Genomic DNA, 12,737 nt, shown 5'->3' with positions numbered 1-12,737 from the left:
AACAGAATGGGTCGTCACAATGGGTCATCACCAAAGTTCTACAATCACGCAACAATAGCTTATGATTCCAAAAACAAAGTTCACCGTGACGACTTCTAGAACACTGGCTCAAAAGAACAGACATTCTGAAAAATGTACTTCAAATATTTGCACACATGCGAAGGAGGAACCGCTTAAAATTTTTAAAAGATAAAAACCAAACATTTTTTAATAAGAAATGGATGAGAGGCCAAATAAAGAGGCCGGAAAGCTCCGTTCCAACTTTGCGTGTGGATACGACAGAGCTGAGGCGCCACCTAAGGTACGTTGAGATAAGTACAGTATTTCTGAAAGGGAAACACCAGAGATAGAATATTGTAAAAAAAAGAAAGGTGAAAATGTGTGCTTCTATGTTTCAAGCCAAAGAAGAGAAGGACTAACCCACCAACTGAGGATGCTGTAGAACACTGTATCACTATTCGCTCTTTGCCACCTGAGCTGGTGAGATAACCACATCACACTGTGTGGTAGAGTATCATTTAAAATGGTCAAGTGCAAAGCTAGACCTAATGCACACATTCGATCACATACAGGAAGTGTAACTTTCTCGTTGTTTCGTTTGTTACGTAAACCGTCAATCTAACTAACCACTGTCAGAACATGGAGTTGAACGTTGTGCTATGATGGTCTCTGCTGTGTCTCTGCTCATAAACTGATCTCGATCTACAACCAATCACACCCAAGCTGGAAGAGATTCTGTCCAGAGTGTCAGTCAGTGACGTCATCGCCTTTGGAGCCACTTGCAGCACCTACCACCAGCTGAGCCTAAGCTCCTCCCTCTGGAGACGGCTCTGCCATCGCCAGGCAACGGGGACGCAGCAGCCTTCCGCTGCCCCGCCCAACGACTGGCGAAGGACAGCCATCTTGAAATGTAAGAATAGAGGGAGAGACAGAGTCTGTTGTACTTTAATCAAATGGATTGTGCTATGTTTGAATATACACTGAAATAACATATAACACATAACACAACATGCAACCATTTCAAACATTTTACTGAGTTACAGTTCATATAAGGAAATCAGTCAATTGAAATAAATTCATGTAGGCCCTAATCTATGGATTTCACATGACTGGGAATACAGATATACCACCATTTGCCTCATGCAGAGCAACACATCTCCTTCACATTGAGTTGATCAGGCTGTTGATTGTGGCCTGTGGAATGTTGTCCCACTCCTCTTCAATGGCTGTGCGAAGTTGCTGGGTATTGGCGGGAACTGGAACACTCTGTCATACACGTTGATCCAGAGCATCCCAAACAGGCTCAGTGGGGTGACATGTCTAGTGAGTATGCAGGCCATGGAAGAACTGGGACATTGTCAGCTTCCAGGAATTGTGTACAGGTCCTTGCGACATGGGGCTGTGCATTATCAGGCTGAAACATGAGGTGATGGTGGTGGATAAATGACACAAAAACGGGCCTCAGGATCTCGTCACGGTATCTCTGTGCATTCAAATTACCATTGATAAAATGCAATTGTGTTCATTATCCGTAGCTTATGCCAGCCCATACCATAACCCCACCACCAGCATGGGGCACTCTGTTCATAACGTTGACATTAGCAAACCGCTCGCCCACACCACACCATACACGTGGTCTGCGGTTGTTAGGCCGGTTGGACGTACTGACAAATTCCCTAAAACAACGTTGGAGTGGCCGTTTATTGTCCCCAACACAAGGTGCACCTGTGTAATGATCATGCTGTTTAATCAGCTTCTTGATATACTACACCTGTCAGGTGGATGGTTTATCTTGACAAAGGAGAAATGTTCACTAACAGGGATGTTAACAAATTTGTGCACAAAATTTCAGCGAAATACGGTTTTTTGGGCGTATGGAAAATTTCTCAGATCTCTTATTTCAGTTCATGAAACATGGGACCAACACTTTACATGTTGAGTTTATATTTTGTTGTTCATCATCCTTTGACCACTACGAATGATACCATCACATATGAAAACACAGTCTCCTGAGAAAACAGAAAATGAAACGTGAGATCAAATCAACAAAATATAACAATGACCTATTGAATCCGTCCCACTCAAGACCTTCTCTCTACATCCCCACAGACTCCCAGGGCCTCCAGATGCAGCGTTTGGGCAGTGGGTGGTCCCGGACTCCCCAGTGGTGCAGGTCCGGGGGTCCCTCTGTGTCCCTGGCCGTTGTTCCTCCCCTGGCACTGGGCTACAGAAGGTCCCTGCCAACCCGCGACCACCTTCTGCTGTTTGACTACCAGGGCACCGTCTTCCTGCTGCGCAACGCCGCGACATCATCGCTCCGCGGTCACATGACTTGGAGGAGGGCCTCACGCCACACTGTGCTGTGTCAGAATGCCAAAGATGTGAGTGGGGGGGGGGGGGGGGGGCATGATCAATTCTCAAGCTATTTAGCTAGCCAGTATTTCTAGTATTGAAGTAAGAGGAAAGAAGGTGGAGGGTAGCACATTGGGTGGGACACCCAACAGGAAGTTAAACTTTAGCTTGAACACTTTATAACCCCCCCCCCCCCCCCCCCCACACACACACACACACACTCTCTCTCTGTCTCTGTCTTTGTCTCTCTCTCTCTCTCTCTCTCTCTGTCTCTCTCTCTCTCTCTCTCTCTCTCTCTCTCTCTCTCTCTCTCTCTCTCTCTCTCTCTCTGTCTCTCTCTCTCTCTCTCTGTCTGTCTCTCTCTCTCTCTCTGTCTCTCTCTGTCTCTCTCTCTCTCTCTCTGTCTCTCTGTCTGTCTCTGTCTCTCTCGCTCTCTCTCTGTCTCTCTCTCTCTCTCTCTGTCTCTCTCTGTCTCTCTGTCTGTCTCTCTCTCTCTCTCTCTCTGTGTCTCTCTGTCTCTCTCTCTCTCTCTCTGTCTCTCTCTCTCTCTCTCTCTCTCTCTGTTCCTCTCTCTCTCTCTGTCTCTCTCTCTCTGTCTCTCTCTCTCTCTCTGTCTCTCTCTGTCTCTCTCTCTCTCTCTCTCTCTCTGTGTCTCTCTGTCTCTCTCTCTCTCTGTCTCTCTCTCTCTCTCTCTCTCTCTCTCTCTCTCTCTGTTCCTCTCGCTCCTCCACTCATAGTTTGCCGTGGATCCCCGTAGCGACAACTCCTTCCGTCAGTACATATACGTCCTGGTGAGCCGTGCTAACAGTGGTGCAGAGGCCGTACCCCCCAGCTGGCCCGGCGCCCCCGGCTCGGCCCCCCCTCTCACCCCTCCGCGGTGTGACTGTGTGGAAGTGTACCAGCAGGACACCAGCCAGAGGGTGTTCCGGATGACCTTTCATCCCTCCCTGACCTTCATACAGCTCCGCCTCACCGGCTCTGAGGTCAACAGGGTCCTGCTGCTGCTCACTGGTCAGTGTCTCTGAACATCAGATGGTCTGATTGGTTGATTGAAAATCCATTCAAATGGATTTTCAATTGAAAGTTTGATGTGGGGAGTTTTACAACTGAATGCCACACCATAAATTAAACATCAGGGATTACATTTGATTTAAATATATAGTGCATTCGAAAAGTATTCAGACCCCTTGACTTTTTCCACATTTTGTTACATTACAGCCTTATTCTAAAACTGATTAAATATTTTTTTCCCCTCATCAATCTACACATTTGTTTTGCACATTTTCACATAAGTATTCAGACCCTTTACTCAGTACTTGAAGCACCTTTGGCATTGATTACAGCCTCGAGTCTTCTTGGGTATGACGCTACAAGCTTGGCACACCTGTATTTGGGGAATTTCTCCCATTCTTCTCTGCTGATCCTCTCAAGCTCTGTCAGGTTGGATGGGCAGTGTCAATGCACAGCTATTTTCAGGTTTCTCCAGAGATGTTCGATCGGGTTCGATTAGGGTCGTTCTAAAGCGCTCTGGAGCAGCTTTTCATCAAGGATCTCTCTTTACTTTGCTCCGTTCATCTTTCCCTTGATCCTGACTAGTCTCCCTGTCCACCCTAAATAATCCTGACTAGTCTCCCAGTCCACCCTAAATAATCCTGACTAGTCTCCCAGTCCACCCTAAATAATCCTGACTAGTCTCCCAGTCCCCCCTATTTAAACCTGACTAGTCTCCAGTCCTCCCTCTTCAAACCTGACTAGTCTCCCAGTCCTTCCTCTTCAAACCTGACTAGTCTCCCAGACCTCCCTCTTCAAACCTGACTAGTCTCCCAGTCCTCCCTCTTCAAACCTGACTAGTCTCCCAGTCCTTCCTCTTCAAACCTGACTAGTCTCCCAGTCCTTCCTCTTCAAACCTGACTAGTCTCCCAGACCTCCCTATTCAAACCTGACTAGTCTCCCAGTCCTCCCTCTTCAAACCTGACTAGTCTCCCTGTCCTCCCTCTTCAAACCTGACTAGTCTCCCAGTCCTCCCTCTTCAAACCTGACTAGTCTCCTAGTCCTCCCTCTTCAAACCTGACTAGTCTCCTAGTCCCCCCTCTTCAAACCTGACTAGTCTCCCAGTCCTCCCTCTTCAAACCTGACTAGTCTCCCAGTCCCCCCTCTTTAAACCTGACTAGTCTCCCAGTCCCCCATCTTCAAACCTGACTAGTCTCCCAGTCTCCGCTCTTCACACCTGACTAGTCTCCCAGTCCTCCCTCTTCAAACCTGACTAGTCTCCCAGTCCTCCCTCTTCAAACCTGACTAGTCTCCCAGTCCTTCCTCTTCAAACCTGACTAGTCTCCCAGTCCTTCCTCTTCAAACCTGACTAGTCTCCCAGACCTCCCTCTTCAAACCTGACTAGTCTCCCAGTCCTCCCTCTTCAAACCTGACTAGTCTCCCTGTCCTCCCTCTTCAAACCTGACTAGTCTCCCAGTCCTCCCTCTTCAAACCTGACTAGTCTCCTAGTCCTCCCTCTTCAAACCTGACTAGTCTCCTAGTCCCCCCTCTTCAAACCTGACTAGTCTCCCAGTCCTCCCTCTTCAAACCTGACTAGTCTCCTAGTCCTCCCTCTTCAAACCTGACTAGTCTCCCAGTCCCCCCTCTTTAAACCTGACTAGTCTCCCAGTCCCCCATCTTCAAACCTGACTAGTCTCCCAGTCTCCGCTCTTCACACCTGACTAGTCTCCCAGTCCTCCCTCTTCAAACCTGACTAGTCTCCCAGTCTCCGCTCTTCAAACCTGGCTAGCCTCCCAGTCCTCCCTCTTCAAACCTGATTAGTCTCCCAGTCCCCTTTATGTAATCCATTTTAGAACAAGGCTGTAACGTAACAAAATGTAGGAAAAGTCAAGGGGTCTGAATACTTTCCGTAGACACTGTAAATAGTTTACAAGGTCCCTGACATAGCCAGTAAATTAACAACTTGTTTCTCTGAATTGTATCTCTCCATTTCCACCCTCAGATTCTGGGAAGGTCTATTCTCTGTCTGTGAATGAGACCCTGTTGAACACGCCGCGTTCCTACACCGTGCAGCTGGCTCTGAAGAAGATCAGCATCTCTCTGCCTCACCTGCCCATCGCTCAGGTCCATTCCAGCTACAGCAGCATCCTCTACCTCACAGGTAAATATCACAGCACAGTTAGTTTTCTGTGAAAACTCCATTGAAAAGAAGCTTGAGTTCAGTATATGACAGTTTCTGCGTTCAACAATGCTTCTTACGTTGAGGTTTTCCATCCATGCTGGTATAAAAATGTGTCATAAATCCCTTTCTCTCTTTCTCAGGTGAGGGTTCAGTCTATTTGGAGGTGCACTCTGTTGGTGTGTATCGTCAGTTCATTGGGACCCAGCAGGGTTACGATCCCCATGACATCCACACCCCTCTGCCGCTCTCCCTGCCATACAAGGTGCAAAGATACATTTCCACCATATACACGTTTGTCTACAGGTACACCTTTAGAGAAAATGGTTTTGATAAGGGTTCTTCAGCTTTCGCCAGAGGATATTCCAGGCAGAACAGTTTTGGGTTTCAGGTAGAACACTTTTGTTATCCTACGGGGACAGCCAAATAACCTTTTAAGGTTCTAGATAGCACCTTTGTGTAGTATACATGGTATATTAGTATATATATGGTCTATTAGTATAATATGGTCTATTAGTATATATGGTATATTAGTATATATGGTCTATTAGTATATATGGTCTATTAGTATATATGGTATATTAGTATATATGGTCTATTAGTATATATGGTCTATTAGTATATATGGTCTATTAGTATATATGGTATATTAGTATATATGGTATATTAGTATATATGGTATATTAGTATATATGGTATATTAGTATATATGGTATATTAATTAGCATATATGGTATATTAGTATATATGGTCTATTAGTATATATGGTCTATTAGTATATATGGTATATTAGTATATATGGTCTATTAGTATATATGGTCTATTAGTATATATGGTATATTAGTATATATGGTATATTAGTATATATGGTATATTAGTATATATGGTCTATTAGTATATATGGTATATTAGTATAATATGGTCTATTAGTATATATGGTATATTAGTATATATGGTCTATTAGTATATATGGTATATTAGTATATATGGTCTATTAGTATATATGGTCTATTAGTATATATGGTATATTAGTATATATGGTCTATTAGTATATATGGTCTATTAGTATATATGGTATATTAGTATATATGGTATATTAGTATATATGGTATATTAGTATATATGGTCTATTAGTATATATGGTATATTAGTATAATATGGTCTATTAGTATATATGGTATATTAGTATATATGGTCTATTAGTATATATGGTCTATTAGTATATATGGTATATATGGTCTATTAGTATATATGGTATATTAGTATATATGGTATATATGGTATATTAGTATATATGGTCTATTAGTATATATGGTATATTAGTATATATGGTCTATTAGTATATATGGTCTATTAGTATATATGGTATATTAGTATATATGGTCTATTAGTATATATGGTCTATTAGTATATATGGTATATTAGTATATATGGTCTATTAGTATATATGGTCTATTAGTATATATGGTATATTAGTATATATGGTATATTAGTATATATGGTATATTAGTATATATGGTCTATTAGTATATATGGTATATTAGTATAATATGGTCTATTAGTATATATGGTCTATTAGTATATATGGTATATTAGTATAATATGGTCTATTAGTATATATGGTATATTAGTATATATGGTCTATTAGTATATATGGTCTATTAGTATATATGGTATATATGGTCTATTAGTATATATGGTATATTAGTATATATGGTATATATGGTATATTAGTATATATGGTCTATTAGTATATATGGTATATTAGTATATATGGTCTATTAGTATATATGGTCTATTAGTATATATGGTATATTAGTATATATGGTCTATTAGTATATATGGTCTATTAGTATATATGGTATATTAGTATATATGGTCTATTAGTATATATGGTATATTAGTATATATGGTATATTAGTATATATGGTATATTAGTATATATGGTATATATGGTATATTAGTATATATATGGTCTATTAGTATATATGGTATATTAGTATATATGGTATATTAGTATATATGGTCTATTAGTATATATGGTCTATTAGTATATATGGTATATTAGTATATATGGTCTATTAGTATATATGGTATATTAATTAGCATATATGGTATATTAGTATATATGGTCTATTAGTATATATGGTCTATTAGTATATATGGTATATTAGTATATATGGTATATTAGTATATATGGTTTATTAGTATATATGGTCTAATAGTATATATGGTATATTAATTAGCATATATGGTATATTAGTATATATGGTCTATTAGTATATATGGTCTATTAGTATATATGGTATATTAGTATATATGGTATATTAGTATATATGGTCTATTAGTATATATGGTATATTAATTAGCATATATGGTATATTAGTATATATGGTCTATTAGTATATATGGTATATTAGTATATATGGTCCATGCATGCAGGATTCAAACCTACAACGGAGTTACCTTTGACCTCTGCTAGGTGGTGAAGTGCTCTCTGGGACTGAGCCACTTGTGCCTGCTGGACGATTGTGGCCGAGTCTTCATGCAGGGCAGCAACCGCTACGGACAGCTTGGCACAGGAGACAAGATAGACCGCGGCGAACCCACGGAGGTGTGTGTCTGTGCTTCCTCCCTTATACACCTTTCTGTCCAGTTTCCAGTTGAAACTACATTTCTCTACACCGTAATATCAAAATCCATCAGGTAACAATTCCCCCTCTCCCCTGTTGTAGGTGGTACTGTCCATGACTCCAGTGGAGGTGTGGTGTGGACTGAACCACTCGCTCGCCCTGCTGCAAGGGGAGTCTGGAGTGAAGGAAGTACAGGGCTGTGGCTGTGGAGGAGGCCGCCGACTGCCCGGCTGCTCCAAGGGAAGCGCTGTGTTCATCAAACTGAACATCAAAGTAAAGCTGCACTCTTTGTAATCTCACTCTGGACATTTGATTGGTTAATTATCTAGCTGTTGGATTGGTTAATTTTCTAGCTGTCGGATTGGTTCATTATCTAGCTGTCGGATTGGTTAATAATCTAGGTGTCGGATTGGTTAATTTTCTAGCTGTTTGATTGGTTAATTACAGTTGAAGTTGGAAGTTTACATACACTTAGGTTGGAGTCACAGGCTAATTGACATCTTTTGAGTCAATTGGAGGTGTACCTGGATGTATTTCAAGACCTACCTTTAAACTTGGTGCCTCTTTGCTTGACATCATGGGAAAGATAAAAAAATATCAGCCAAGACCTCAGAAAAATAATTGTAGACCACCACAAGTCTGGTTCATCCTTGGGAGCATTTTCCAAACGCCTGAAGGAACCACGTTCATCTGTACAAACAATAGTACGTAAGTATAAACACCATGGGACCACGCAGCCATCATACCGTTCAGGAAGGAGACGCGTTCTGTATCCTAGAGATGAATGTACATTGGTGCAAAAAGTGCAAATCAATCCCAGAACAACAGCAAAGGACCTTGTGGAGATGCTGGAGGAAACAGATACAAAAGTATCTATATCCACAGTAAAACAAGTCCTATATCGACATAACCTGAAAGGCCTCTCAGCAAGGAAGAAGCCACTGCTCCAAAACCACCATAAAAAAGCCAGACTACGGTTTGCAACTGCACATGGGGACAAAGATCGTACTTTTTGGAGAAATGTCCTCTGGTCTGATGAAACAAAAATGGAACTGTTTGGCCATAATGACCATCTTTATGTTTGGAGGGAAAAGGGGGAGGCTTGCAAGCCGAAGAACACCATTCCAACCGTGAAGCACAGGGGTGGCTGCATCATGTTGTGGGTGTGCTTTGCTGCAGGAGGGTCTGGTGCGCTTCACAAAATAGATGGCATCATGAAAATTATGTGGATATATTGAAGCAACATCTCAAGACATCAGTCAGGAAGTTAAAGCTTGGTCGCAAATGGGTCTTCCAAATGGACAATGACCCCAAGCATACTTCCAAAGTTGTGGCAAAATGGCTTAAGGACAACAAAGTCCAGGTATTGGAGTGGCCATCACATAGCCCTGACCTCAATCCCATAGAAAATGTGTGGGCAGAACTGAAAAAGCATGTGCGAGCAAGGAGGCCTACAAACCTGACTCAGTTACACCAGCTCTGTCAGGAGGAATGGGCCAAAGTTCACCCAACTTATTGTAGGAAGCTTGTGGACGGCTACACGACATGTTTGACCCAAGTGAAACAATTTAAAGGCAATGCTACCAAATACTAATTGAGTGTATGTAAACTTCTGACCCTCTGGGAATGTGATGAAAGAAATAAAAGCTGAAATAAATAATTCTCTCTACTATTATTCTGACATTTCACATTCTTAAAATAAATGTGGTGATCCTAACTGACCTAAGACAGGGAATTGTTACTTGGATTAAATGTCAGGAATTGTGAAAAACTGAATTTAAATGTATTTGGCTAAGGTGTATGTAAATTCTGACTTCAACTGTACCTAGCTAGCTATAGACCTATGTTTGGGATTGACCATCAGGCACTGCGACAGGAGGAGTGGGACGGACGCTGCTCTTTGATGCAGAGTAGCTCACATTTTGCGAGCTTGGAGAGGCCAGACATAGCCAGGCATGGTAATTTGGGTGGCATGGAGAGGCCAGAGATAACCAGGCATGGTAATTTGGGTGGCATGGAGAGGCCAGAGATGGTAAATTGGAAGCATGGAGAGGCCAGAGATACCCAGACTAGTAAATTGTGCTCAGGAACAGATGTTGAGTATTGGAGAAAGGCCATCAGTGTTTGATCTGCAAACAATACAGTGGATGAAGGCTCTGCATGAGCAAGGTGAATGGATAAACGTGGTTATGGACAGCGAGGAAGAAGGAGAAGAGCCCAGTGCAGAGGGAAGATGTGTGTTGAGGAAGAATGTTGAGTACAAACTGTATTCTGCTGTCTCAGAAATTTAACCTGATAAGAATGAGGATGAATCACTGTACCTGCGGTGGGAGGTGTGGAGAAGACCTCAGAGTCCCAGCCTCCCCCCTATGGTCATGCAAAGGATGATTCTTGCCCAGTGGGAGTGGAACTTTTGTAGAAAGTGGATCCCTACATTTTGACTGACCCATATGTAGTCTCAGGCTGGGTAGAAAAGAATGTGGATACTGTTCAAATCGGTGAAGGTAGCTTGAATTGGACTTGGTGTTTCTTAGGCCCAGATGGAGCGGGCACTTCACATCACAGGCCTCAGGACAAAACCTGTGACTTCTCCGGAGCAGGGCGCCTTTGAAAGGAGTGATCACTGGGGTGGAATTAAGTGTTGAGGTGGTGCAACTAAAGTGGAAGATTCCCTGTGTCTGTGACACCTGCTGTTTGGCAAGCGTAGTGAAACTGAGAAGACGCCGTTATAGTCCTTTTGAGTTTTGAAGCAGAGTATTTACTTGACCAAGTCATGATAGGAAATGTCAGTTATTCCAATGAGAGCTTTTGTGCCGAACCCACTGAGGTGTTTCAGATGCCAAGCTCATGGTCATGTTGCAGCAGTGTGGAGGAGGGACATTCCAAGATGTGAGAAGTGTGCAGGAGGGTATGGGACAAAGGAATGTGTTGTATCGGGGGGGGGGGAAACAGTGTGTGTCAATTGTGGGGATACCCATGTTGCTGGGGATCAGAAGTGCCTGGTGCGAGAGAGACAGGTTGAGGTTGGCAGGGTCAGAGTAGAACAGAAGTTCACATATGCTGAGGCAGTGAAGAGAGTAGAGGATGATGGTTCAAGGGTGAGTAGTTTTGCCTAGGCCAATACAGAGTGATATAATTTGTGCTTCAGCAAGGTTGGCTTCTTAGCATATCAACTGTACTGCAGAAATGAAACATAAATGACAGAAACTAGATGTTGTGGTGCCAACTGTAGAGAAGTACTCGGGTGTACGAGGTTTTACTGTGGAAGAGTTACACTATGTGTTGAACGAAAGAGTCCCGTCCTCCCATCCTCCCATCCTCCCAGCCTCCCGTCCTCCCAGCCTCCCGTCCTCCCACCCTCCCGACCTCCCAGCCTCCCGTCCTCCCAGCCTCCCGTCCTCCCAGTCTCCCGTCCTCCCATCCTCCCAGCCTCCCGTCCTCCCAGCCTCCCGTCCTCCCAGCATCCCGTCCTCCCAGCCTCCCGTTCTCCCGTCCTCCCAGCCTCCCGTCCTCCCAGCCTCCCGTCCTCCCAGCCTCCCGTCCTCCCAGCCTCCCGTCCTCCCAGCCTGGTGTAAGATCAGTTAGGGTCAAAGACGTGGAATGAGCTGTTAAAAAAATAAATAAATGAAATAGTGGAGGGTAAGTTAAAAAATAAAAATAATCTAACGTGATCGACCATACACTCCTACACAGTAGGTGGAGGCATGCACAAACTGTGTGAACGCCATAATGCCAAAGAAGAATACCTATATTTGGTACTGTCATCTTTAACTATTGTATCTGTCCTCTTTCTCTCTTCCCCCAGGTGCCCCGTGCTGCCCGCTCTCTCTGTGCCTCCAAGGACTGCCTCTTCCTACTCTGTTGCCATGACATCGCCGAGCCCCCGCTGTTCCGCTGCCCCCCTCCTGTAAAGGAGGAGGATGAGGAGGAAAGTGAGGTGGCGAGAGATGAGAGGCAGAGGCTGATCTGGCAACTAGCCCAGCTGAGGGAGTGTGAGAGTCTGAGGCGAAAGGTGGACATCCTCCGCTGGGCTGTGCAGCGACACATGACCATTAACCCCGCCCACAGGGAGTTCCTGGTCCAAGCGCTGATCGCCATCCGGTCCGTGTCTGACGAGCCCAGCAGCCAATCGTAACCACATTCACCAACAATGCCACTTTTTTCATCCTAACAGAATGGGTTTTTTTATGCTGTATGAAACAATTGTGGCCAAAGACTCCATCCACATTTGATGTTTTATTTTGCTTAATAAAAACAGCAGCATCAGTGTTTGTGTCAAATGTATTAATCCCTCGATCCTGTATCCCTGAATCACGGTTCTGCTAGTACAGCTACGACTGGAAGTTACTTTTTGTAGCTGGTTAGGAGAACTTACGCAACAGGTTAGGATAATTAGGTTAAGGTTAGGAGAATTAGGTTAAGGTTAGGATAATTAATGTGGCAGGTTAGGATAATTAATGTGGCAGGTTAGGAGAATTAACGTGGCAGGTTAGGAGAATTAGATTAAGGTTAGGATAATTAATGTGGCAGGTTAGGATAATTAATGTGGCAGGTTAGGATAATTAATGTGGCAGGTTAGGAGA

The 12,737-nt window shown here is 43.3% G+C and overlaps 1 protein-coding gene across 1 annotated transcript; it reads left to right on the top strand.

Annotated features, from left to right (window-relative positions):
- The first annotated feature begins 217 nt into the window (after positions 1 to 217).
- On the top strand, positions 218 to 12,415 carry LOC110500946 (F-box only protein 24). Its single transcript, XM_036956527.2, has 9 exons — positions 218 to 301; positions 691 to 910; positions 2,110 to 2,381; positions 3,090 to 3,363; positions 5,345 to 5,503; positions 5,665 to 5,786; positions 8,004 to 8,135; positions 8,257 to 8,427; positions 11,960 to 12,415. Exons 1-9 carry the CDS (start codon positions 218 to 220, stop codon positions 12,287 to 12,289), a joined length of 1,764 nt encoding a protein of 587 aa, XP_036812422.2. The 3' UTR covers positions 12,290 to 12,415.
- Positions 12,416 to 12,737: the final 322 nt, after the last annotated feature.

The sequence above is a fragment of the Oncorhynchus mykiss genome, chromosome 21 (assembly GCF_057628025.1).
Source record: "Oncorhynchus mykiss isolate SJ-2025 chromosome 21, ASM5762802v1, whole genome shotgun sequence".
Taxonomy (NCBI): domain Eukaryota; kingdom Metazoa; phylum Chordata; class Actinopteri; order Salmoniformes; family Salmonidae; genus Oncorhynchus; species Oncorhynchus mykiss.
The sequence above is the reverse complement of the archived record's forward strand: the minus strand, read 5'-3'. Positions and strand labels throughout refer to the sequence as shown.

Excerpts from the sequence above, each read along its gene's own strand:
- LOC110500946 (XM_036956527.2), top strand. The coding sequence starts at position 218 with ATGGATGAGAGGCCAAATAAAGAGGCCGGAAAGCTCCGTTCCAACTTT. Across the intron at positions 2,382-3,089 it reads TGTGTCAGAATGCCAAAGAT|TTTGCCGTGGATCCCCGTAG; the intron begins GTGAGTGGGGGG and ends CTCCACTCATAG. Across the intron at positions 5,504-5,664 it reads CAGCATCCTCTACCTCACAG|GTGAGGGTTCAGTCTATTTG; the intron begins GTAAATATCACA and ends TCTCTTTCTCAG.